Below are 27,507 nucleotides of genomic sequence, written 5' to 3'. Positions count from 1 at the left end.
CAAAATATTTAGGAAGGGAAAATGAAAATGTTTCAAAAATTATATCAACAAGAGTTTTAATACAGTTGGACGATTCCGATATACAAGCTTTTAACGAACTAAAAGATAATCTAATAGCACAAGTGGAACTAGTTCAAACGGACTATAGAAAAAAATTTACTTTGACAACAGACAACAGACCAATTACTTTCATTTCTAAAACACTTACTAAAACCGAGCTACTTTGTGCCACAAACAAAAAGGAACTGCTAGCAATAGTATTGGCCTTAAAAAATTTGAGAAACTATTTGTACGGAGTAATTGGTATAGAAATCCAAACAGATCATCAATCTTTATCTTTCACGATTTCGGATAAAAATCCCAACATAGAAATGAAAAGATGGTGTTCTTTCATAGAAAGTTTTACCCCAAAAATAATATATAAACCCGGTACAACAAATGTTGTAGCCGATGCATTATCTCAAATACAAATAAATAACATTACAGACAGTGATGTAGAACATCCAAACTCAGATCAAAACACGCAGCATTCAGCTGAAAGTAGTTTTGAAAATGTAATTCACGAGACCCCAAAAATAACAACAAATGTTGTAGCCGATGCATTATCTCAAATACAAATAAATAACATTACAGACAGTGATGTAGAAAAGTCAAACTCAGATCAAAACACACAGCATTCAGCTGAAAGTATCACACCGCTCAATAAGTTCCCGGCCTAACAAGGAAAAACACTTTTTTTTTTGAAAATTTTGTTTTATTCATCAATATAGTTTCCATCTACGGCTGTACACTCTGTCCAGCACTTCTCCAACCTTTCTATGCCATTTTTGTAGAAAGATGAACTTTTACCCTCAAAATAGGTCTCAGTATCGACAATCACCTCTTCATTTGATCGATATCTCTTGCCTTGGAGGTGCTTTTTTAGATCTGAAAAAAGGCAGTAGTCACTGGGGGCCATATCTGGAGTATAAGGTGGGTGCGGCAGAAGTTCGAACCTCAATTCACTCAATTTCACCATTGTTGCCATAGACTTGTGGCATGGTGCATTATCCTGGTGAAACAGTGGTTTCTTCTTGGCCATATGTGGACGTTTTTCCTTGATAACGCGATCCAATCGATCCAGCAGTTTTATATAATATTCGCTGTTTATTGTTTTACCTTTTTCCAGGTAGTCTATAACTAAAATCCCATGTGCATCCCAAAATACAGAAGCCATAACCTTACCCGCCGATATTTGTGTTTTGGGACGCTTCGGACGGCTTTCACCGGCTACCACCCACTCAGAAGACTGACGACTGGATTCTGGAGTATAGTGGTGTATCCAGGTTTCATCCATGGTTACGTAACGGCGAAAAAAAATCGGTCCTATTGCGCTTCTACATGCTTAAACACGTCTCGGAAGCATCGATGAGTTGTTGCTTTTGGTCCGGTGTTAGCAATCGCGGCACCCACTTCGAGCAGAGCTTTCTCATGTCCAAATGTTCATGTAATATCGTAAACACACTGCCTTCCGATATCTTTGAGGCATCAGCTATCTCCTTTATTTTAAATTTGCGATCGGCCAGTACCATTTTTCGGTTTTTTGCCACATTTTCTGGCGTAACTGCTGTTTTTGGGCGACCACTGCGTTCAGCGTCTTTGGTGTCCACACGACCACGTTTAAATTCATTGTACCAATCTTTGATGGTTGATTTTCCCGGAAAAGAATCTGGGTAATGTTTATCAAGCCAAGCTTTTGCTTCTACTGTATTTTTTCCTATCAAAAAACAGTGCTTAATCAGGACACGAAACTCCTTTTTTTCCATATTGTAGAAAAACCCAAAGGTTGTATTACTTAAAAATTTGTAACTTAAAAGCACGTAGTCACAGAGTTGTATAATTTTTACACAGAGCTTATGATAATCGACACTTTCGATAAAAAATATCTATATTTGCTTACTACTGCTTCTTATATGTCGGGCCGGGAACTAATTGAGCGATGCGATAGTTTTGAAAATGTAACTCAAGAGCCCCGAAAGCCGTTAAATCAGTTTAAACAACAACTGTTATTAACAACGGGGAGGTTTACAATACATGAGTCACTGGAAGTTTTTGGCAGGACACGACACTTAATTGAACATGACACACCAAAAAATTTAATAAACTTATTAAAAGAGTATATTCCACCTAACATTACGGTAGGTATTCATGTACATTAGAGGACTTTTATCACATTCAATTACCCTTAAAAAATAATTTCACTAATCATTTTATTTTTACGAGAATCTTTCTTCAAGACATAGAAAACGATGAAGATAATCCATAATAATAGAATAAACACACAGGCTAGATGAAAATTACAAACAAATCAGTAGGTTATATTATTGGCCAAACTTATTTACAAAACTAAAAAAATATATCAAAAATTGTGTGATTTGTAATGAAAATAAATATAACAGGCACCCAATAAAAATTCCAATCGGGGAAGCCCCTATTCCAACTAAAAAAGGAGAAAATTTACATATAGATATATACTACGCGCAAAATTTAACATTTATTACTTGTATAGACGCGTATTCCAAATTCCTTGTTGTAAAAGAAATTCAAAATAAGTTAAACATTGAAATTAAGGTAATGGAACTACTCCAACAATTTCCTCAGGCAAAAGTAATTATGACCGATAACGAACCGAGTTTTGCCTCGGCCCAATTTAAATCATTTGCACAGAGGTGTGAAAATACGCAGACCCAAGACATAGTGCCCCAAACGGACAAGTTGAAAGAGCAAGAGAAATAGCTCGCTGCATAAAAGAAGAGTTTAATTTAATTAATTATTCCGAAATAGTTATTAGAGCCGCTCAAAAAAATATAAGCATTCATTACACAACAAACGAAAAACCTTTTGATATCCTTTATAATAAAATTGATCATGATAATATTCCCATTATTTTGAAAAATACACAAACAAGAATGTTAGAAAAACATAATGAGAACAGAAAAGAAAAAGATTATCATGTAGGACAAGTTGTTTATGAAAAAAATCATGGGGAACGAAACAAACTTAAATCAAGATATAAAAAACAAGTAGTAAAGGAGAATATGCCAAACAAAATAATAATGACCACACGCGCATCTCCTACTCCCACATCGCTTACGAGCTATACAACATATATAATAGTTGAGTTAAGACAAGTACAAAAAAGAACACTTTGAACATGGGTTAAAATCTATAGGTGTAGAGTCCTGCTCCGAACGATTTCTCACTGGGTTTTTATAATTTTTTCTAGGCTTTTACCAACTTGGCCATCATGTTGGTCAGTTTGTACTCATCAGCGCCGGAAAAAGCGGCCACACGACGGTTGTTCTTCAGGAACACAAAGGTGGGCATGCTGCGCACCTTGTAGCGCTCCGTCAGCTCCTCGAACTTGTACACGTCGATCTTGAGGACCACGGCCTTGGTGGAGTACTTCCTGGCCAACGACTTCACCGTACTCTCCATATCCTTGCAGGGACCGCACTATGTGGCGTAGAAATCGAGGACAATCAGCTTGTCGTCCGCCGCCTCGATCCTCTTGTGGTAGTCGTTCATGGTGCGGACAGAAGCCATTTTCACGGATTTACTGAAGAGATTACGGGTTTCAAAGGTGTTATTTGAAAGTAGTACTTTTTTGTCGGCTAGGCGGTAACCCTTTCGAAGCAAAATTCTGAACAACAACAAAATTCAACAATAGAAATAGAATTATTCATAAAGATAATATTAAATCCTAATATGAACAAGAATTTTGTATTATTTTTTTTCAGAAAAATGTTTTTTCCAGTACTTATACTAAACATAATACTTTTAAAAAGTTCTGAAATAATTGACTATACAAGTCACGAATACTTATTATTTAAGGACAATAAAGACGTATTGACGTACGATTCATACGCACATTTATTTCACGTAACTAATTTAAGTTTTTATGAAGAAATAATTAACACTGAAACAAGTTCTTTGAATAAATCATCAAAAACAGACATACATGGGATATTTCAATGGACTTAGAACTCATAAAATTAACTTTATCAGAAATAATGCCAAAAAAACCAAAAAGGAGGAATTAATGAAATAGGAACTTTATGGAAATGGATAGCAGGTACTCCTGATCACGATGATTTCATAACGGTTCAGAACAAAATAGACAACTTAATTGAAAACCACAACAAGTAATTCACAATAAATTCTAAATTATTTAATGAAGTAAAATATCTTACTGAAAATTTAAAAAATGAAGCTTACAACGAGGAAACAATTTTAAGAAAACATCGTTTGCGGTTGCTCACATTTGATTTACAAAATTTATTAGATACTATTATCTTAGCAAAAACAAAAATTTTTAATACAAAAATGTTAAACGAGAATGAAATTAAGGAAATTTACAATCATGAAAAACAGTCTGTAGTATTATCTGACCTAATGGACAAATCAACTTTTAAAATTTTATTTAATAACGATTTACTTGTAGTTTACATAAAATATCCCATGATTAACGGTAAATGTGACCTATACACAACAAGAGCTATTGCACAATCCGATGGAAAATTATTAATAAATAATAAAGTTGGAAATTGCAAAAACAAATATTACCTAATGACTAATTTTAGGAAAGAAATGTTTAACAACTATTGTAAATTAAGTTTTGAAACTAATTGTTTTATAAAATTATTAAATGGCGAAAAAGCCAACTGCTCTACAATAAGAGAAATTAATAAGAAAATAGATATCTTACAGAATGGTGCCATTTTAGTAACAGGAACAAATAAAGTAGACTACACTCAACTAAAAGGTTCATATTTGATTTTGTTCAATGACTCAATCATTATAAATAACAACACCTACATTAACAGCGAAAACAAAATATTGAACTATATAGCTCAGCATAAATTCATAAATTATGTCATTTCAGAATATATTGCTTCAAACAATTCGGAACTAACTCTTGACAATATAAACATTATCAATTCATTTATAAAGATTAATAATACCAAAATATCAATTTCCTTTATATTATTAATTTTTATCATTATATTTTTAATATTTATACTTTATATGAAACACAGAAATTTTATTTATGTTACCAATAAACAACGGCCAGAACTAGAAAACAATACAAACCAAGAAATAATTTTAAAAGAAGAAAATCTAAATCAAGAAAAAATTTTGAAAGGAGAAATTTCAAACCAAGAAGAAATTTTGAAAGAAAAAGATACAAACCAAGATCAATGTTTTTTTTTCAAAACTAAGAGATCGTTTAAAAGAAATTCATAATGAATCGGGACAATCCATTTTAGAAGGGGGAGAGTATCCAACCCGTTAAACCGGGCCTTATATGGAATTAATAAACAATTTTCAAAATTCAATCTAAGCGATCTTTGCCTATGCCTTTGCATTTGCTTTTGTCTTTGCCCTCGCCTTTGGCCTTGGGGTCCGCTCTTGGTGGCCCAGCCAATATAAACAAACCCAACTTAGAGTAAGGATCAGCTTCCGCTCAAAGCCCACAGTATTGCGTTCTAAGTTCAGATCATATTGCGTTCCGATTTTCAATCAAATTGCATCGGTCAGCATAATTTCATTTCACAACGAGTTGCGACAGTTTCAGCATAAGCTTTTTTTCAAACAAAAATTAAAGTTTTGGAAGCTTAAGAAAGAAAAGCATCTGGCCGAGGTTCGTTGGATAAATTTTTAGAATTAAGCGGCAGTCCTATTTTGTCCGAGACCGCGATCGGTTCGAAAGTTATAAATAAGTGTCTTGTATAAGTGATAAGAAACAAAAGGTTTAACACCAAGTTTGAATAAATAATAAAATATATTTTTTTAAATATATTACCAGTGACAATTCTAATTTACACGTTTATATACCAGTTAATCGTAGACTAAAAAGGTGTACTAGATTCGTCGGAATGTGTCGTTTATAAAGTATATATATTTTTGATCAAGATCACCAGTTGATCTAGCCATTTCCGTCTGTCTGTCCGTCCGCCTGTCCGTATTATCGCTAAGATTGGGCTTCCTGCGCAGCGCAAGTTTGTTTCAGCAGGGTGTCACGCCCACGCTAACGCCCACAATCGACCATAACGGTAAAACCCGCCTGGCTCCCACATTTTAAAATATTAAAAAAAAATTGTAAACGAGATTGTGCTGCGTACAAGGCTACGGAATCTAAATCTGACATCCAATTTCTCTATCTTTGAAAGTTTTCGAGATATTCGCGTTTATATTTACGATTTTGTGAAGCTTGTGGGCGGTCGATAGGTATTGATGAGACCATTACAATTTTAGTTAAAATTTGTATTCTAGCATCAAATTTGTAGGAGCCACAGCTTAAGCGGTTTGTGGGCGTTAGAGTGGCACCCTGCTGAAACAAGCTTGCGCTATTTAATAAGCCAATGTGTTTAGGATTTGCTGTATTAGACTTATCGAAATGGAAAGTTACTCTACTCTATGGATACTGATTCATTTATCATCATCATCACAATAAAAACTGAGCATTTTTATAAATATATCCGCAATGAAAGACGAAAGAACTAGTTTGCGTAACTTAAAAAGAGTTAACAAAAAAATTTATGGGTTTTTTAAAGATGAGCTTAACGGTAAACTGATAGTTTGTCCTTGTCTTCCCATGTTATTGTGTTTACAGAAACCTGGTTAAAACCGGGAATTCTTCGTTCTCAAGTTTTTCCAAGTAAGTACACAGCCTACAGGGTTGATCGTCCGTCTGAAGTAATAACGTCCGACGAAATAAATGACACTGAATTTCTGTGTATAAAACTATCCCTTCTGGGTATTTCTATTTACATAACATGTTCATATATTCCGCCTTCATCTGAATTCCCAATATATGCGAATCATCTGTCCGCTATCCAGTTTATTTCAAGTTAACTATCAGATAGGGATCAGTTAATAGTTTTAGGCGACTTTAATATACCTAGGGAGACATGGTCCACCGTCAAAATATCAACTATATTGTTACCTTCAACGCAGCATGATTTTCTTGACGGTTTGCTTGATGTTTCATTGCCTCAAGTAAATGTAAATCTTTTAAATTTATTAGGACGATTACTGGATCTATGCTTTGTTTCCAGTCCAGATTGTGTTTGCATAGCTAAAACCTCTGCAATTACTTTACCAGGAGACCCATATCACCCACGGCTAGAGCTTACTTTTGCCACAGGTACAAAAGTGCATGAACTATCTGAAAAGTCAGCTAAACGCATCCCCTGCTTTCGTAGAGCAAACTTTGCACTTATTAATAGCCTTATAGTTTGCTCGGACTGGTCTAATCTCTACCTATGTACTAATATAACTGAAGCTGTTAATATATTTTATAATGCATTAAGCGCAGTTATTGATACATGCGTTTCTACGAGTTATCCTAAAATTTCAAACTAACCTCCGTGGTTTAACAAAGAGTTGGCACGGCTTAAAAATGCAAAGTCTAAACTCTACAAAATGCTTAAAGCTTCCGGTTCATAAGCTGCCTTTTCCCGATACTTAAATGATCGGTCTCATTTTACCGTGCTTAACGCCCAGTGCTATAAAAACTACTTAGCTCTTTGCAAGACCCAGTTTACACTGGATCCAAAACAGTTTTATAATCGTAAATCTTCAAGTATGCCATTATCACTTACATTTGAAAATTCGGCCGCAAGCACTGATCAGGCAATAGCCGATCTTTTTGCACAGTTTTTTCAAACCACCTATTCAACATCAAGACCTTCAGATCAGTCTTACTCATATGACATGCCTAAATCAAACTTTGTTTTTTGTCCGGTTATAAGTAAAAGCTCACTTCTTTTAGATTTGCAACGGGTCAAACCAGTCTACTCTCCGGGTCCTGACGGAGTCCCTGGATGTGACTTTGCTGAGACTTTGTGTAGACCATTGCACATACTTTTTACTTTGCCTTTAGAAACGTCCGATTTCCCACACAGATGGAAGGAGTCGTTTGTTATCTCGCTACATAGGTTAGGTTAGGTAGGAGTGGTTGGAGACTAGATATTAGTCCTCTCACTTAGACCACAATGGGCCCCTTGTGATACCACATGATCTCTGAAAGATCCGTTTCCCTAGCTCATGGGTTATCTGCTTTCGCGAAGTATTCTGTTCTTCTCAAGAAACATAATAGTTTTTGAATGCTTACGTCCTGAATGGCCGCAAGGTTCGGAAGTGTGTAGCTACCTAGGGTTTGAAAGCGCTTTAGGTTATGCGCTGGGCAGAAGCATAGGAGGTGCTCGATGCTCTCCTCTTCGTCTATCTGTTTGCAGCTGCGGCAGAAGTCGTGGTTACTTAGACCCAGCCTTATCGCGTGAGTCCCTATAAGACAGTGGCCCGTGAGGGCATTTAGGAGAGTGGAGATGTCCTCCCTGCTACATTGTAGGAAAGTTTTTTTCTTTTCGTGTTGTAGTTTGGCCATGTGAGTCTAGAATTGTGGCATGTTGAGATTGAGTTCCAACGGTTGTTGGAAAGTGTATACAATCTCTGCCTGAGATGGAGCTTGCAGGTAGCCATGGGCATACCTACCGTGTCCTTGTCACGAAGGATATCGGCGGTTGTCCCCTGTCTTGCTAGCTCGTCTGCTATGCAGTTGCCCTCAATGTTGCGGTGTCCAGGCACCCAGATGAGGTTGATTCTCAGATGAGTGGCCATCTCGTTAAAAGATTTGCGGCATTCAGAGATTGTTTTTGAGTTCGTTGTGTAGGAGTCGAGGGCCCTGAGGGCTGCTTGACTATCCGAGAAGATGAAGATATCTATGTCATGATGTTCAGACGTGTTCAGGTGGGTAGTGGCTTCCTGAATTGCCATCACTTCCGCTTGGAAAACACTACAGTGGTCTGGTAGGCCGAATGAGACTTTTATGTCTAGTTCGGGGGAAAAGACTCCCCCACCTGTTTGGGAGTTAAGCTTGGAGCCGTCCGTGTATATATTGACGGCGTTTAGGAATTGATGTGGGAGGTTGTCCCAGTCTGTACGGGTGGGAATATAGATCTTGTATCTTCTTTCGAAGTTGACTATGGGTGGGACGTAGTCTGTATTACGTGGTAGGGGTGAATGTTTTGATAGGATATTGGAGTGACCCGTGGGGCCCGTTGTCCATGCCGCTGCTTCACGGAGCCTCAGCGCTGTTGCAGATGCCCAGCTTTTGGCAAGTAGGTCCAGGGGTTGGAGATCGAGAATTGTGTTTAGTGCCTCAGTGGCGGTAGTGAGAAGCGCCCCACTGATGCAGAGATCTGCGCTTCTTTGGATCTTGTGAAGGATCCGGAGGTTGCAGTTCTTATCTGGAGAAGGCCACCAAACGATGTTTCCGTAGAGGAGAATGGGCCTGACTGTTGCAGTATATAGCCAGTGAACTATCATGGGGAGAAACCCCACTGCCTCCCTATGGCTTTCTTACAAGCGAAGAGGGCTATGGCCGCTTTGCGTGTTGTTGTTATCTGTCCAGAGGAGCTTTTTGTCAAGGATGACACCTAGGTACTTTGCTTGGTTGCTAAAGGTTAGGCGCGATTGGTGTAGTTTTGGGGGAACTAGAATTGGTACCTTATACTTGTTGTAAAGAGAACTAGTTCGGTCTTTTCTGGGTTAACGCCCAGTCCACAGCCAGCCGTCCACCGGGAGAGGGTGGATAGGGCTGTCTCCATTAGATTGCAAAGGGTTTGTGGGAATGTGCCCTGCAGTAGGATAACCACGTCATCCGCGTAGGCTACCACTTTTGTGCCCGCCTCTTCTAGAAGTGATAGCAGTTGGTTGACCACTAAAACCCATAAAAGAGGTGAGAGTACGCCCCCTTGTGGGGTTCCTCTACTGACGTTCCTGGTCGAGTGGGCCGATCCCATAGTGGAGTACACTACTCTGCTGGTTAGCATGGTGCGTATGAGTCCCACTATGGGCCGCTCAATGCCCAGTTCAGTCAGAGCACCAGTAATCGCCGTTGGGGTGACGTTGTTAAAGGCGCCTTCTATGTCTAGAAACGCTGCAGGAGAGTATTCCTTATTGCGGAAGCCTCTCTCTATACTGTACACTAGAGAGTGGAGGGCGGTATCGGTTGATCTACCCTTACGGTACGCATGCTGTGCGTCAGAGAGTAGGCTATGGTCGATGGTTAGTCTGATATGGGTGTCAATTAGTCTTTTCAGGGTCTTCAACAAGAAGGAAGAGAGACTAATCGAGCGGAAGTCCTTTGGGTTGGTGTGGGAGGGCTTGCCGGCTTTCGGTATAAAAATTACCTTAACGTCCAGCCACCTTGTTGGAATATGGTTTAGAGCAAGGCAGCCGTGGAAGATGGCTGTCAGCCAGGGAAGGGACACATCTAGTGTCCGTTGTAGCTGGGCCGGGAAGAACCCATCCGGGCCAGGTGATTTGAAGGGCTTAAAAGAGTTAACAGCCCACTGAATGCGGCCAGGGTTTGAAATGTTGTCAATACTCTGGTCGTCTAAATTCTCCTCTATGTGGAGGTCCTCCACACCCATGTGTTCTTCGGGAAGTGGGTGTCTAACAGTAGTTCAAGGGTTTCCTGACTGTTTTCCGTCCAGCTGTCAGCATTGGTTTTAAGATAGCCAATGGTTGCTGGAGCTTTTGCTAGAATTCTTTTGAGTCTGGATGCCTCCGCAGTAGGTTCTATGCTACTGCAGAAGTTAGCCCAAGCTCTTCGTTTTGATATTCTAATTTCCTTTTTGTATAGGCTTAGTTTTGTATGATATAAACTCCAGGAGGATTCGCTATTGTTGTATTTAGCTCTATTAAAGTAAGTTCTACACTTTTTTTTAAGGTTCGCCAGGGTTGCGTTCCACCAAGGGGGTTTGTGCTTTGTTTTGACTGTTCTGCTTGGGCAAGCCCTTTTTATGGCCTCACCGCAGATATCAGTAAAAGTGTTAACTAGGTTATCTAGTTCTTGACGGTTGCGTATGTGTGTCGGAGGAGCGTGTATGTTCCTGTTGAGGAGATTTTTGTAGTAACCCCAGTTGGTTAATCTTAGATTAGTGATGTTCTTGGCAGGAGGACAGTCTAGACTTATTGTAAATTCTATGTATCGGTGGTCTGAGAATGAGTGTTCGGTCCCCACCTTCCACGCTACTAGCTGGTTATGTAGGGGATCAGATATTAGAGTAATGTCTAGTACTTCCCTCCTATTTCTAGTGATGAAAGTTGGGTCATTACCTCTGTTGCAGATGAATAGATTTGATTGAAGGAGATAGTCGTAGAGTAACTCACCCCTTTCGTTGGTGTTTGTATTTCCCCATTGTGTGTGGTGTGAGTTAGCGTCCCCACCCAGGATGAGTTCCATAGATGAGTGAGTGCGTATGAGTTGTTGTGTAGTGGTGTTTGGTAGTGGCCCTTCGTAGTCGTGAGCCAGATAGAATGATGCTATGGTTTGATGAGTGTGTTCGTTTAGCTCCAGTCTGACCGTGGTGAGGTCGCCTTCGCTAAACTGTGGAATAAGAAATGTGTTAAAGTGTGTCTTTGTAAGAATGCAGGTTCTGGGTTTACCCTTCTCCTTGGTGTAAAATAGCTTGTATAGGGGGGTTGATAAGCCACAGATGTTGTTACCAACAATTCATGGCTCTTGAATGAGGACTACGTCTTTGTTGCCTGTTGCCAGGCGGGTGAGGAGGGCAGCGGATGCTGCCTTGCTGTGGTGCAAGATAATCTCGCTACATAAGAAGGGGAGTAAATTGAACGCTGTAACGAACTGATTTTGTATGTCTGCTCGCTACGAGATTCGTGCGGCAAGCTCAGAAGATTGTGTGTTCGTCCCACCAAATTTATATGACGTGACTGCCCCGTAGATCAGTGAGAAAACAATGGGTTCAAATGGCAACAGTGGGATTTATTGTCGTGGTATTGGTACAGCGGGTGTGTGGCTATGCTGGCTTCTGTATCTCCTTGTTCTGGTTCCGCCGGCTGCTGGTGCTCCTCCTTCTGGCTTGTCGACGCGTTGACTCGGCTTCCGCTTGGCTCCTGGGTCTCGGGACGCTCGTAGTGGCCGCCTCTGTTCACTCGCCGACGCGCTGCCTCGGGGTCGCTTGTTGCGCCTTAGACTCGCAGAGAGTTCGGCCTTGTGGGCTTAGGGAAGCGTCACCGTTCTCAGACTAGGGTGAACAAGCCTTGCTCTTTAGGCTGACGCCTTTCGAGGCAATACCTGTCCCTTGCTCTGTCCCGGACGGTCCCGCTAGGTTCTTGCTCAGTTCGCGCTGACAGTCAAGGCTGCCGCCCGGAGGCTTTCTAGCGGTTCACTTCGCTTTACGCCTAGCGCAGACGAACGTTCCACCCGGCTTCACCCTAATGCGTGACGTCCGCGACGCTCCTGCGCTCCCCAATGAGCTCCGCGCGGCGATGGTAACGTGGCTGCCGGAAATGTCTGCTGGCGTCGCTGTCGATGTCCTCTGCGCTGTCTTCTGACCAGTATCTCGTTGTTCTGGCGCTCGGGGAGCTGGGCGGTCGCTGCTCGGGAACTTCGCCGGTAATCGCAGGGCTCTCCAGGCTGCCGCCTCTTGAAGCCGCAAATCGATCTACCGCTCGTCCGTCACGCCAGGTCCTGCTTGGTCGGGCAAGGTACGCTGGGTCGCGGACAACTTTCCTCCCCAAGCTGACGGCTCTTCGTCGTAGGACTCTTTTGCTTGTCTCTGACAGACCCGCCGGGCGACTCGCCAGGGTGTGGTCGTGACACAGTTAGAAAACAAACGCCTTGACTTAGCCGCGTGATGCCTTTCGGAACTCAGCCACCTGTGTCTCAATTCGGAGATTCCTGATGTCCTAATCCCGAACGTCTCGACGTGGCGATCTTGCTCCTTGTATGCTTCCCACGGCGCTGCTTCTCGTAGATTATTTGCTTGACTGACTGTTTATTTGGTACTTTAATTGATCTTGAAGGTTTGACTCCTCGTGATCGACTGATCCAGCTGCCAGCGCTCTGCGGCCTTATATAGGGAATCCAAGCACCGTTATTTCCCTTTTGCGCACGGCCCGCTGGATCTCTTCACTCTGGGTCCGAAGTCCGTGCCTCCTGGATGACCCACTTCTCCTTCACGTACCGCTTTCAATCGATGCTCCGCCCACTGCAGCAGTCCCGTTGATTCCCGGGCCGCTTGTGGCACGCCTGTGTGCCGCTCCACTGCCGAGATGTGGCACTTCCTCTCCCGGTCCAAAGTTCACGGGAGAGTCCAAAGTCCGGTGGAGTTCCGTTATCCCCTTTTGCATACGGCACTCTTGCTCTGCCCGCGAAGTCTCCATTCTCTCTCGATCTCCATCCTTGGTCTCCAATCTCTCTCGCTCTCCTTCATTGGTCTCCAAACTCTCTCGCTCTCCTTCGTTGGTCTCCAAACTCTCTCGATCTCCACCCTTGGTCTCCAAACTCTCTCGTTCTCCTCGCCGCGCCGTTACTACGCGAATTCGCCGCGTATCTGGTAAGCGGCCGGCCATCTGCTGCTGCTTCTATTTGTGGGGAGTTATTCAACTCCTCACATTCCCCCCTTACTTCGGGAAACATTTAAAACTGGTTCCTACTCTCCGGAGTTTCCTTGCTTATCCTAGCCTTTAAGTCCTTGTGATTCCCGCAGCGCTCCCTCGTTGCTCCCTCGATGCTCCCTCGATGCTCCCTCGACGCTCTTAACTCCCTTAAGTTTCTACAGCGGGGGTCATCCTCCTCGTAGCAACTTGAAATCTCCCGCGCCGATATTTCCTGTGTTCCCACTGGGACATCGATACTCCTGGGCTATCGATCCCCAGCTCGCTGCTCATTGCTGCGTCTCACTCCTTTCCATGTTTTCCTCCGCCTGGTCACACCATTCGTGCGTGATCGATATTTATTCGCATATCGATACCGACGGTGCGGCGTTGCCACCTGCTCGTTTGCGATGTTTCCACCTTGGCCGATATTTCCATTGTCGTGTACCCATCGATCGCACTATCGTCCAGTGCCAATCGATCGCCTATCGAGGCGCCCCCTTGATTTTGCAACTTTCATACCATGAAATTCATAGGTAAGTTTCTTTTGCATTTCCTTCACTCCTTTTCATCTCATCCTTTCGTCCTCTCTCGCCCTTCACTCGTCTTCTGTTGGCAGCATCTGACTCCACATTGGCAGCTTTTGAGAGCGGTTGCGGAGAGGACTTCGCATTCGCTTCGCAACCAGGACAGCCGGTAAGTATTTATGATGTCTTTCTGCTTCCTGCATTAAGCCCCCTTTAAATTTCAGGTTGCTGGTGCGGCCCATGCATGCCCCGTTCCTTTTCTTGTTTTTAGTCAACTGTTGGTGTGGTGCGTGTTTCTGTTTTTTTTTTGTGACCAGCTGGCTACGGTGTAGATCTGATTCTGCACCGTCCTCCCCTTTTCCTCGGGTAACAACTAGACGAGCTCGTCCGGCGCATTCCGTATAGAATCTCCGGATGCTGCGGTGTATGTCTGGACTGCGCGTCTTGTGTTGCTTGTCTCCTTCCGCGCATACTCTCTTCTACGTTACCCGTATCCTTGTGCCGTTTTGTAAGTGTCCCTTCCGCCTGGCGTTATCGCGGATGACTCTGGCAACTGCCCGACGCTGAATCCTGTTGCCTTGCGGTCGGGATCACCATCCATCCCTATCCACGTCCTTGTGCCCTACCCTTATGGTTGACCTTTCTGCGTGGCGTGTGGATGACTCTCGCTTCGGCCTGACGCCTAATCCTGTGGCCTCGCAGTCTGGATCAACGTGTGATCCTTATCCATGTCCTTGTTCTATCCTGATTGTCCTTTCCGTGTGGCGTATGGATGACTCTCGCTTCGGCCTGACGCCTAATCCTGCCGCCTCGTACCCGTTGTTAGACATCTGATGTTTCTGCTGTCTGCTCGTTTACTTGTTGCTTGAGCTCGCCAACGTGAACTGTCTTTTCTTTCTTCGACTGTGTGTGGCGAATTTTGCAGATCACTGGAGTTACGAAATCTACAACCTGGTAAGGGCCATCGTACCTCGGGGCTAGTTTTGCAGCGAATCCTTCGGCCGCTTTGGACAGGTGATGTTCCTTGGCCCACACTATGTCGCCCACCGCTGGTGACCATTGTCTCCTTCTCAGATTGTAGTGTCTGGCTTGGTCCTGGGACGCCTTTTCCATATTTCGCCGCACGATCTCGAATACCTCTCTTAGTTTGTTGGCATTTTCCTCAGGGGTCTCCGTAGCTCGTCCAGTTCCTAGGGTTTCCTTATCGTATAGGCTGCTGGGTAGACGTGGTTCCCTTCCCTGGGTAAGAAACGCCGGTGTATGGCCGGTGGATTCCGATGTGCTCGTGTTCACTGCTAGCATAATCTCCGGCCACTTCTCGTCCCAGTTTCTCTGGTCCTGCCCTGCGAACTGCGCAATCATGGTCTTGACCGTTCTGTTTGCTCGTTCGGTTGGATTCTCTTGTGGTGTGTATGGCGCGGTGAATTGTTGACTGATACCCATCTCAGCCAGGAAATTTTTAAATGTGCGGCTTGCAAACTGTACTCCATTGTCCGTTATGACCACCTTCGGGACCCCGTACCTTGCGATTATGCGCTCCCTAAACGCCTTCTTGAGCGACTATGCCGTCGCACTGCGTAGGGGCACCAGTTCCGTCCATTTCGAAAACCTGTCTATCATGACCAGCAGCATTTGGTTCCCGTGCTTAGATCTTGGTAGGGGTCCAACGAAGTCTGCACATACCGTGGCCCATGGTTCCTCCGGCACTTGGGTCAACATCTTCCCAGCCGCCTGCATCTGATTGGGCTTAAACCGCATGCAAATCTCGCATTTTCGTACGTGGGCTCGGGCGTCTCTATGCATGCCTGGCCAGTAGTATCGGGCTGCCAACCGTGCAATTGTCCTTCGGCTTCCTACGTGTCCCGCGGACGGTGCGTCGTGGTTTTCCCTCAACACTGTTTCTCGTAGCGACTTCGGGACGCACATCTTCCATGACGCGACGTCTTCACTGCCTGCTCGGTGAGGTATGTTTCTGTACAGTGTCTCACCGTCCATAACATAGTCCGGGTACTTCTGCGGTTGGGTCCTTATCTTTTCGCCCATGTCCTTGATCCAGCTGCACTCTCCTGAGGTTATTGTTGCCGATGCCTCTTTTACTCCTCGTAGCGTCTCTGGTAGTGGTTGTCTTGATAATGCGTCGGCCACCACGTTTAGCTGGCCCTTTCTGTACGCTATCTCAAAGTCGTACTGTTGTAGCTCCAGGGCCCATCTGGCGATCCTTCCTGAAGGGCTTTCGATGCTGTTGAGCCACTTCAGGGCCATGTGGTCGGTTACTACTTTAAAGTGGTAACCTTCCAGATATGGCCTGAAGTGGCTCAACAGCATCGAAAGCCCTTCAGGAAGGATCGCCAGATGGGCGCCAGATGTAACGAACTGATTTTGTATGTCTGCTCGCTACGAGATTCGTGCGGCTAGCTCAGAAGATTGTGTGTTCGTCCCACCAAATTTATATGACGTGACTGCCCCGTAGATCAGTGAGAAAACAATGGGTTCAAATGGCAACAGTGGGATTTATTGTCGTGGTATTGGTACAGCGGGTGTGTGGCTATGCTGGCTTCTGTATCTCCTTGTTCTGGTTCCGCCGGCTGCTGGTGCTCCTCCTTCTGGCTTGTCGACGCGTTGACTCGGCTTCCGCTTGGCTCCTGGGTCTCGGGACGCTCGTAGTGGCCGCCTCTGTTCACTCGCCGACGCGCTGCCTCGGGGTCGCTTGTTGCGCCTTAGACTCGCAGAGAGTTCGGCCTTGTGGGCTTAGGGAAGCGTCACCGTTCTCAGACTAGGGTGAACAAGCCTTGCTCTCCAGGCTGACGCCTTTCGAGGCAATACCTGTCCCTTGCTCTGTCCCGGACGGTCCCGCTATGTTCTTGCTCAGTTCGCGCTGACAGTCAAGGCTGCCGCCCGGAGGCTGTCTAGCGGTTCACTTCGCTTTACGCCTAGCGCAGACGAACGTTCCACCCGGCTTCACCCTAATGCGTGACGTCCGCGACGCTCCTGCGCTCCCCAATGAGCTCCGCGCGGCGATGGTAACGTGGCTGCCGGAAATGTCTGCTGGCGTCGCTGTCGATGTCCTCTGCGCTGTCTTCTGACCAGTATCTCGTTGTTCTGGCGCTCGGGGAGCTGGGCGGTCGCTGCTCGGGAACTTCGCCAGTAATCGCAGGGCTCTCCAGGCTGCCGCCTCTTGAAACCGCAAATCGATCTACCGCTCGTCCGTCACGCCAGGTCCTGCTTGGTCGGGCAAGGTACGCTGGGTCGCAGACAACTTTCCTCCCCAAGCTGACGGCTCTTCGTCGTAGGACTCTTTTGCTTGTCTCTGACAGACCCGCCGGGCGACTCGCCAGGGTGTGGTCGTGACAAAGTTAGAAAACAAACGCCTTGACTTAGCCGCGTGATGCCTTTCGGAACTCAGTCACCTGTGTCTCAATTCGGAGATTCCTGATGTCCTAATCCCGAACGTCTCGACGTGGCGATCTTGCTCCTTGTATGCTTCCCACGGCGCTGCTTCCGACGACTCGCTTGGTTGTAGCTCCCTCGTAGATTATTTGCTTGACTGACTGTTTATTTGGTACTTTAATTGATCTTGAAGGTTTGACTCCTCGTGATCGACTGATCCAGCTGCCAGCGCTCTGCGGCCTTATATAGGGAATCCAAGCACCGTTATTTCCCTTTTGCGCACGGCCCGCTGGATCTCTTCACTCTGGGTCCGAAGTCCGTGCCTCCTGGATGACCCACTTCTCCTTCACGTACCGCTTTCAATCGATGCTCCGCCCACTGCAGCAGTCCCGTTGATTCCCGGGCCGCTTGTGGCACGCCTGTGTGCCGCTCCACTGCCGAGATGTGGCACTTCCTCTCCCGGTCCAAAGTTCACGGGAGAGTCCAAAGTCCGGTGGAGTTCCGTTATCGCCTTTTGCATACGGCACTCTTGCTCTGCCCGCGAAGTCTCCATTCTCTCTCGATCTCCATCCTTGGTCTCCAATCTCTCTCGCTCTCCTTCATTGGTCTCCAAACTCTCTCGCTCTCCTTCGTTGGTCTCCAAACTCTCTCGATCTCCACCCTTGGTCTCCAAACTCTCTCGTTCTCCTCGCCGCGCCGTTACTACGCGAATTCGCCGCGTATCTGGTAAGCGGCCGGCCATCTGCTGCTGCTTCTATTTGTGGGGAGTTATTCAACTCCTCACAACGCTTGTAATTAAATGAAGTCACGTGTACTTATGTACGCAGATGACGTTAAGTTGTGCATGCTATATAATGATCTCGCACAAAGTTTAGATTTACAATCTGATCTCAACGCATTTTAAACATGGTGCAAGGCTAATAAATAAAATTTAAATGGTTCTAAGTGTAAACTAATGACTTTTTCGTGTCAGCCCTCACTATTCAACTTATACTTTGACTGGTTGTGTGTTAGATAGGATAACGCATGCTGACGACCTTGGAGTCTATATGGCTCCCAAACATAAGTTTTCTGATCACATTACTAGCATGATAAATAAAGTCAGGGGCGTGCTGGCATTTATCAAAAGGTGGTCGAAGGATTTCCATGATCCCTTTGTCACAAAGACCTTGTATATTTTATTAGTCCGACCAATTCTTGAGTACTGCGCTCAAGTCCACATTATGGGGTGCATATAGACCGGATTGAGTCTGTGCAAAAAAACTATTTAATATTTGCCTTACGGGGACTTAACTGGGATACAAGCCTAATACTTCTATCCTAGTCTAGTAGACTTCTTCTAATTAACTTACCATCATTAGCTAACCCTAGAACTATGCTTGGTATTACGTTTATTAGAAATCTTATTCATGGTGATGTGGAGAGTTTCGAGTTACTGGGTCGGCTGCATTTTAATGTACCAAATAGATTCACTAGAAACTACATTCCTGTATCACTGTTTCTGTAATTATGCAATGCATGAACCTTTTAGAGTACTTTGCAATGATAATAGACTATATCACCTAATATCTACTACCGACTTACTGCCTACCTTTAAATCAATAACACTGTCCTACTTAGTAACTAATTAGTTTTACTTTATGTATCTTGTCTATTCGTGTCTTGACCTGTATTTTTAATTGTCTATTGTTATATTGTCTTTTTCCGAAAAAAATTGGCGAGTACCTCGTCTATAAGGTACACCTTATTCAGCTTAAGGGACCAAAGAGATATGGAGATATGCAAGCGTTATGGGCGTTAGAGTGGGCGTGGCAAACTTTTTTTGGGTCAATCGATAGGTATTGACAAGACTAATACATTTCACCTAAAAAATTTTTCTGGCATGAAAATTGTCGGAGCCACAGGCTTGGGCGGTTTGTGGGCGTTAGGGTGGGCGTTGCAAACTTTTGTTTGGGTCAATCGATAGGTATTGATGAGAGCAGTACATTTCACTTAAAATTAATATTCTAGCTGTGGGAGCCACTAATTTGGGCAGTTTGTGGGCGTAAGAGGTGCTGAAACAAGCTTGCGCTGCGCAAGAAGCTCAGGAATCTGCACACCAAATTTCAATATATCTAGCTCTTATAGTTTCCGAGATCTCAAAGTTCATCCGGACGGAGAGACAGACGGACAGACGGACATAGCTAGATCGACTCGGCTAGTGATCCTAACCAGGAATATATATCTAGTATACCCTTTTACTCTACGAGTAACGGGTATCAAGATTGTCCGTTCTATTTAATATGTGTTTAGGATTTGCTGTATTAGACTTATCGAAATGGAATGTTACTCTACTCTATGGATACTGATTCATTTATCTATACAATAAAAACTGAGCATTTTTATAAATATATCCGCAATGATCTTGAAGCAAAATTTGATACATCGAACTATTCAGACGAAAGAACTAATTTGTATAACTAATAAAGAGTTAACAAAAAAATTTAAGGGTTTTTTAAAGATGAGCTTAACGGTAAACTCATGACAGAGTTTGTAGGTCTGCGCTCGAAGGTTCGTTGTTCACATAAAAGGAAGTAAGTTCACGAAATCCCTCAATTGAACATTATAAAAACGTATTATTCTTTGGGACCCCACTATTTGGTAATAGAACAATGTTTAGATTAAAAAAACATAAAATTACTACAATTAAAGTTAACAAGAAAATTCTTTGTGGCCAAAACAAAAAAACGAAACGTAAAGTTAATGAAACACAATTTTTTAAGTAAAACATCAGAGATTAATCGAAAAAGATATTTTAGAAAATGTTAAATGGCTAGAATCTAATTCGAATGGCTTGAGGGGGATGATTCAAAATAATTATGTGAACGATGGAGAGCCAGTAGATAGCTTTAAATTCAAAAGGAACATATTAAAAAAGAACTTTTTAATAAATCCGTTAATCGGATATGTTATATTATGATCGAGACCTTTTAAAATATAAATAAAATTACTCTGAGTTTGTTAAAAGTACACATACTATTTTTATTATTAAATAAATAAACATTGTGAAAAAAAGTATTACTTAATTTAATATAAAATAATTAATGCGAATATATACGAAATAATTTTTCGTCTTACAACTTTTTCAACTAGGTATCGAATTTTTTTGAATTCTTCCTAATAGAACACTCCCTAAATCGAAATTGTACATATATATCAACTTATATTTATACCCTTGCAGAGGGTATATTGATTTCAGTCAGAAGTTTGCAACGCAGAGAAGGAGACGTTTCCGACCCCATATAGTATATATATTCTTGATCAGCATGACTAGACGAGTCGATCTAGCCATGTCCGTCTGTCCGTCTGTCTGTCCGTCCGTTTCTACGCAAACTAGTCTCTCAGTTTTAAAGCTATCGGGCTGAAACTTTCCCAAAAGTCTTATATCTTTTGCAGGTAGTATATAAGTCGGAACCAGCTCTTATAGGAATAATCGGAAAAAATATTTAAAAAAATTATATCTTTGGTGTTTTTTAGCATATAACCTCCTTAGCTTGGAAATAACATTTTTTAATTAGTTTTGAATTTTGAATTAAATTTTATCGAAATCGGAAGACTATATCATATAGCTGCCATAGGAACGATCGGAAAATTGGTGGAAAAATAATATGAAACAAATTATAGCTTCGGTGTTTTTCAACATATAACCTCCAACGCTTGAAAACAACATTTTTTATTTAGTTCTGAATTTCGAATTTAATTTTATCAAAATCGGACGACTATATCATATAGCTGCCATAGGAACGATCGGAAAATTGGTAGGAAAATAACATGAAAAAATTATAGCTTCGGTGTTTTTTAACATATAACCTCCTACGTTTGGAAATAACATTTTGTAATTAGTACTGAATTTCGAATTAAATTTTATCAAAATCGGACGACTATATCATATAGCTGCCATAGGAACGATCGGAAAATTGGTAGGAAAATAATATGAAACAAATTATAGCTTCGGGGTTTTTTGACATATTATCTTATACTATTGGGAATATCATTTTTTGTGTTTTTAAATTTAATAATTATAGCTGCAAGGGTATATAAGCTGCGGCTTGCCGAACCTATCTTTTTTTCTTGTTTCCATTGAAATGAAACTGACGCCACTCGGCTGAGGAACTTGTAAGAGGGTTCCAAAGTCGCCTAGCTGGGGCAACCGAGCGGTTCGCAGGTTGCGGATAGCGGACGACCTCTCTCGATGCCAACTGGTAATAAGCTGGTGGGAGAAGTCAAACGCGGAATCATGGACGGAAGCCCCAGTTAATTAACAGTCCCGGACAGCCAGCGGGTATATTGCAACGAAGCAAAACAACATCTCACTCCGGGCCTAACTACGCTGTAATACGGACCGTGCCAAGAGTCAGCCTGGCTGGGGGCCCGGGTCAAAAACAAGCTCAGTCTCAAACGGTGTGCTCAGGGACTTGGCGACCCCCTGTATTAACTATCGCCTTACCCGGGCATCGCGGATGTCTGCCCGGGCGGACTTTTCCCCTTCTCCGCAACTCGTGGGACCAATTATGGAACATAAAAAGTCAATTAACAATACAACACAAAACACAGAGACGGAAACTCACAAAAAACCCTCGGATAAGCTGAACACTGGTTCCACCATCCGCACCAGCAGCGTCCCGAAAGGGCCGCATCCCAAGCTGAGGATGACGGGTGGCAGAAAGCCAGCCGCAAACGCCTCCGCCACGGGCGTATCTGCGCCTAAAGCAGCGGTTGGCACAGCCAAGGCGGTCGGGCCACCCGCTGGAGCAAAGAAATATACATACGCAGAAAGGTGGACTGCCGCCCAGACTCTGCGCTCTCATACTAGGAGCACCGTTGCCACACCTTCGCCTGAATGGGTAAAAAAGGTAGAGTGGGCAAGGAAGGTGTTTCCTAGCTACGGTCTCGTTCGGTCTCGTTCGCCGAAATCACGAAGAACCGTGTCCTACTCGGTCTAATTAACAGGGGAAATCCGGAGGGCAGGATCCCTGCGCATGGTACGGGAGAAGCCAGGCACCTCGACCTGCTGCATGGACGCGGGCTGGTGCCAGGGCAGCGTCAAGGTGGTGGCCTGCGACAGTCAGCGGTCGGCCGACTTGTACAAACAGGCGACGAGCAAGCTCGGTGAGGTCTACGAAGGGGCGAACATCGTCGCGCTAGACTGGTGCGATGTCCCCAGTAGGCCCCGAGCTCGGATTTGGCTCCCAGCAGCGATCAAGGCGCCAAAGGACATCTTCTACATGTTGCAGGAATGCAACACGCACCTCCCCACGAAGGACTGAAAAGTCGTCAAGGTGTAGGAAGGGGGTGTCAACCAGGCGGTGTTGGTCCCAAACAAGGAGTCAGTAGCTATAATCGAGACTGCTCGAGCAGTGCTGAACTTCGGGTTTAGTGCGTTCCACATTAAGGTGTACAAGGGCGACTCCAACGCCGCTGGCAGCACTGACGGCAGCCCAGCAGAGCAGGTGCTTGCTGAGGAGTTGGAGGCACCTGGTGGGCCGGAGGACTTCTACTCTACTAATTCGTCGCTGAGCAGAGAGATACGAGTGCTCGGACCGGCTTTCGACGACGTGGACCTCAGAGACACAGAGGAGGCCGACGTCACTGTGGTGTAGGTAGCAGCTGTAGATGTCAATAAGGCATCTACAAATCAACCTACACCACAGTAAAGCAGCGTCGGCTGCACTTTTGCTTCGCCTGACCGAAGGCGGAGCCGACCTAGTCCTAGTACAGGAACCTTGGGTAGTAGGAGGCAAGGTTGCTGGACTAGGAACGAAGGAATACAAGCTTATGTTTCACCCCAAAGATGGTATATTTCTGCTTCACAATTACAGCAACGGAGACAACACCGCAGTAATCCTGGAGCTGCAAACTGGCTCTATAAGGGTACTATCGGCATACTTGGCCTTTGAAAAGAAAAGCCCCCAGATGCGCTGGTCAGAGGACTTGCAGAGGAATGCGAAAAGCTCAGGAAAGGTTTGGTAATATGCTGTGAGGTGAGTCTCTTTTTGATTTTATTCTAAATTCGAACGTATTCTTATGAAATAGGGGCAATGTCCCCACATTCATAACTAAAGCTTGCCAAACGATCATATATCTTACTTTGGTATCAGAATCACTCGTAGGCGCAGTCAAAAACTGGGTAGTCTCTGACGAGCACTCCTTTTCGGACCATAGATTCATAGAGACCGTATTATCCCTTGATTCTCTCTTTCCGGTCAGCCTCGCCAACCCCAGACGAGCCGACTGGCACAGGTACAAAGAAGTTCTGACGAATATCCTCCCCATGGAACCGTCAAAAAGCATTACAAACCCACAGGAGCTGAACAGAACAGTAAATAAATTCACAGAAGCATGCAACACTGCCTTCAAAGTTGCCTGCCCTACAGGAACACCAAGGAGAACGAAAAAACCCCCCTGGTAGACCCAACAACTATCAATCCTCAGAACCAACTGCAGATGCCTGTTTAACAGAGCAATGGCGGGAAATGAGGACACTAACTGGCAGAACTACAAGTATGAACTAGCCTCTTAAAAAAAGGCCATTAGAAGAGCGAAACAAACTGTATGACAGACCTTCTGCTCTGACATAGAAAAAATGACTGATGCCGCAAGGCTCTGGAAAATACTCTCTAAGACAGTCGCGCCTTTGGGCTATCTTCAGAAATCAAAAGATCATGGCCCAAGAGTCCTTCGATCTGCTCCTAGACGCTCACTTCCCGGGGAGCCAACAAACAGGTCATCCTCCAGAAAGAAGAGTCGGAGAGGGGATTGAATTAGATCCACTCCTAGCTGGTAAGCATTAATGAGAAATCGGTCAGCATCAGGGAATACACACTCATCGCCTTCCTTGACATAGAGAGAGCCTTCAATAACGTGCTCCCCACTACCATAACAGAATCTCTCACAGAACTAGGGGTCGAGCCGCCATTGGTGAGGCTAATCCATAAAAATCCAGACAGAGAGGATTGGGAGCAGGGCCGACAGGGCACGACGGACGCAATCTGCTTCTATACAGATGGCTCCAAATTAGAAGGACAAGTTGGCGGAGGCGTTTTCTTCGAACAATTAGATATCAGGAAGTCATTCAGGCTCCCGGACCACTGTAGCGTCTTTCAGGCGGAGGTCCACGCTATAAAGGAAGCACTATACTGTTTAGGGAACCTTAGCGTCCAAAGAAAACACCTAAACATATATAGTGACAGTCAAGCGGCTATTAAATCCCGTACAATAGCAGACCGTCGCAGATCTCTCCACGAGATGGCAAATCAGTTTAGTATCAGCCTAATATGGGTTCCGGCTCCCCGGGACAACGTAGGCAACTGCATAGCGGACGAATTAGCCAGGCAGGGTATCACCAAGCCTCTCCTCCCAGGAGAGGAGAATGTCGGTATGCCCATGGCAACTTGCAAGCTAAATATAAAAACTACTTTAACACACTAGCCAACCCCCATTAGCAAAACGCACCACAGTGTTGTATCTCTCACCAGACATGGCCTGTCATAAACAGCAAACGAACCTCGGAACTACTCAAACTCAGCCGCACAAAGTGTGGCATGTTGATTCGAGCTTTTACAGGCCACTGGCTTGTTGCCGGCAGGCTAAATGCTCCGCAAAATGATTTCTGCAGAATCACAGGCCATGTCTGGTGAGAGATACGAGACTGTGGTGCATTTTGCCAATGGATGTTGTCTAGTTTTTTAAAATAGTTTTTTATGTTTAGCTTCCAAGTTGCCATGGGCATGCCAACGTTTCTCTTTCCTGGGAGGAGAAGCATGATGGTGCCCTGCCTGGCTAACTCGTCCGCTATGCAGTTGCTGGAGCCGAATTTCGGGCGTTTCGTCTGCTGTGTTTGTTGTTGTTGTTGTAGCCATGTCTACGGGAACTTTTGGAGATGTTGCCGCTGATGCAAACAGGGCATACTTTTAAAGCGAAAGGCTACGGTTTTATTAAATAGATCGGAGCGTTTAGTGGATTTCCTATCAAGTGCGGCGTTAACTTCATGCGACGAGTCCGGTCTCAAGTGACGTTGGAGTTTATTGATGAGCTTCAGAGTCATTTAAAATGGTGCTCGGTGAGCTCGAAGAATTGGATTTCGAGGAAATTGAAAGTGATTTAAGGAACAAATTTTATGACATTCTCGTAAATCTGAAGTCATCGGCTCGATCCGAAATTTCAAAGCGCGCCTCACAGCTTCTTTCGCACTCAACCTTTGTTGACGGCATCACTCCGGGAGTTTTCGGCCCCCAGCAGCGTCAGCCTCGACATAGGGCAACATTGCTGTTCCCACTTGAGCTTCCAAAATTCGCTTGAGGTTATGCAAGGTGGTCTGATTTTTATTCTATGTTTACCACGATGATAAATAGTCATCCGGACCTCACCAACGTAGAAAGGCTGCAGCATCTTCGATCATGCCTGAGGGACGCAGCGTTGGATACAATTCGCTCATTGGAAATTTCGGGTGGCAACTACGCAATTGCATTAGATTTGCTGAAAGATAGATTTGATAATCGACGTTTGGTTTTTCAGGCACACATTACTGAGATCCTGGGACTTAAGGCGGTGCAGAGTGGTTCCGTCTCGACACTTCGGGAGTTGTCCGATAAATTCAACGCTAATATCCGTGCTCTCAAAGGACTGGGCACGACGGAACAAATCGCAGGATACACCATCGTCCAAGTCCTGTTCCAAAAGTTGGATCCGGCAAGTCAGGGACACTGGGAAGAGCGTTTAGAGGACCCTGCCTTCGTCAATTTAGTTCCTACGCGGGAGTTAGGTTAGGTAAGGTAGGAGTGGTTGGAGATTAGATACTAATCCTCACACTTAGGCCACATTGGGCCCCTTGTGATACCACATGATCTCTGATTAGATCCTTTTCCCTAGCTCATGGGTCATTTGCTTTTTCGAAGTATTTTGTTCTTTTTAGGAGCTACCTAGGGTTTGAAAGCGCTTTAGGTTATGCGCTGGGCTAAAGCATAGGAGGTGTTCGATGTTTTGAGTTGTAGTTTGGCCAAATGAGTCTAGAATTGTGGCATGTTGAAATTGAGTTCCAACGGTTGTTGGAAAGTGTGTACAGTCTCTGCCTGAGATGGAGCTTTCAGGTAGCCATGTCCTAATTGCGATGGATATCGACGGTTGTCCCCTGTCTTGCTAGCTCGACCACTACAGTGGTCTGGTAGGCGGAATGAGACTTTTATGTCTAGTTCGGGAGAGAGGACTCCCCCACCTGTTTGGGAGTTAGGCTTGGAGCCGTCTGTGTATATGTTGACAGCGTTTTCGAATTGGTGTGGGAGGTTGTCCCAGTCTGTACGGGTGGGTATGAAGATCTTGTATCTTCTTTCGAAGTTGACTATGGGTGGAACGTAGTCTGTACTGCGCGGTTAGGATGTATGTTTTGATAGGATATTCGAGTGACCCGTAGAGCCTGTTGCCCATGCCGCTGATTCGCGGAGCCTCAGCGCTGTTGCAGATGCCCAGCTTTTGGCAAGTAGGTCCAGGGGTTGGAGGTCGAGAATTGTGTTTAATGCTTCAGTGGCGGTGGTGCGAAGCGCCCCACTGATGCAGAGTTCAGCGCTTCTTTGGATCTTGTGAAGGATCCGGAGGTTGCAATTCTTTTCTAGGGAAGGTCACCATACAATGTTTCCGTAGATGAGAATGGGCCTGACTATTGCAGTGTATAGCCAGTGAACTGTCATGGGGGAGAAACCCCACTTCCTCCCTATGGCAATTTTACAAGCCAAGTGCGATCTAGGATGTTGTCTGTCCAGAGAAGCTTGTTCGTACCCAAAGGTACTCAACATGACCACACCCAACAAATCAAGCAGTAGCCAAGTTGGGAACAGTACCAGGCGCTCAGTAGCACCCACTGCATATGAGAATTGCTGATCAGCATATTATATGTCTCACTAACTCACCGTCTCACCGACTCAACGGCACACTGACCGGCCAATGCAGTCAGCACATTTTGCAGTGTCAGCCAACTACGCAAAGCCAACTACGCAAACTGCTACCATAATCATAATTCCCTGATCTACTTTAGAATATAGCTTACTTCACTAATCATTACACTAAACTTCCGTGTTCCAAGTAGTATATAAACATGTTCCAAATGAAG

At 44.4% G+C, this 27,507-nt stretch overlaps 2 protein-coding genes across 5 annotated transcripts in view; both read right to left on the bottom strand.

The window, feature by feature from the left end:
* Window positions 1-3,095: 3,095 nt before the first annotated feature.
* LOC139353102 (thioredoxin-1-like) lies at window positions 3,096-3,688 on the bottom strand. The gene has a single exon (XM_070996347.1). The coding sequence runs from the start codon at window positions 3,475-3,477 to the stop codon at window positions 3,262-3,264; it is 216 nt and encodes a 71-aa protein (XP_070852448.1). The 5' UTR covers window positions 3,478-3,688; the 3' UTR covers window positions 3,096-3,261.
* Window positions 3,689-11,540: 7,852 nt separating this feature from the next.
* The window catches only part of AGO3 (Argonaute 3), a 547,891-nt gene continuing 531,924 nt past the window's right edge, over window positions 11,541-27,507 (bottom strand). For all 4 annotated transcript variants that reach the window (XM_070996162.1, XM_070996164.1, XM_070996165.1 and 1 more), the window contains one exon: window positions 11,541-11,663. In XM_070996162.1, the coding sequence (XP_070852263.1) occupies window positions 11,556-11,663 (108 nt within the window). In that variant the 3' untranslated portion in view covers window positions 11,541-11,555. The remainder of the gene's footprint in view (window positions 11,664-27,507) is intronic.

This window comes from Drosophila suzukii, chromosome 3, assembly GCF_043229965.1.
Source record: "Drosophila suzukii chromosome 3, CBGP_Dsuzu_IsoJpt1.0, whole genome shotgun sequence".
In the NCBI taxonomy this organism is placed as follows: domain Eukaryota; kingdom Metazoa; phylum Arthropoda; class Insecta; order Diptera; family Drosophilidae; genus Drosophila; species Drosophila suzukii.
Note: the sequence above shows the minus strand (reverse complement) of the source record. Positions and strands in the feature narration are given on the sequence as shown.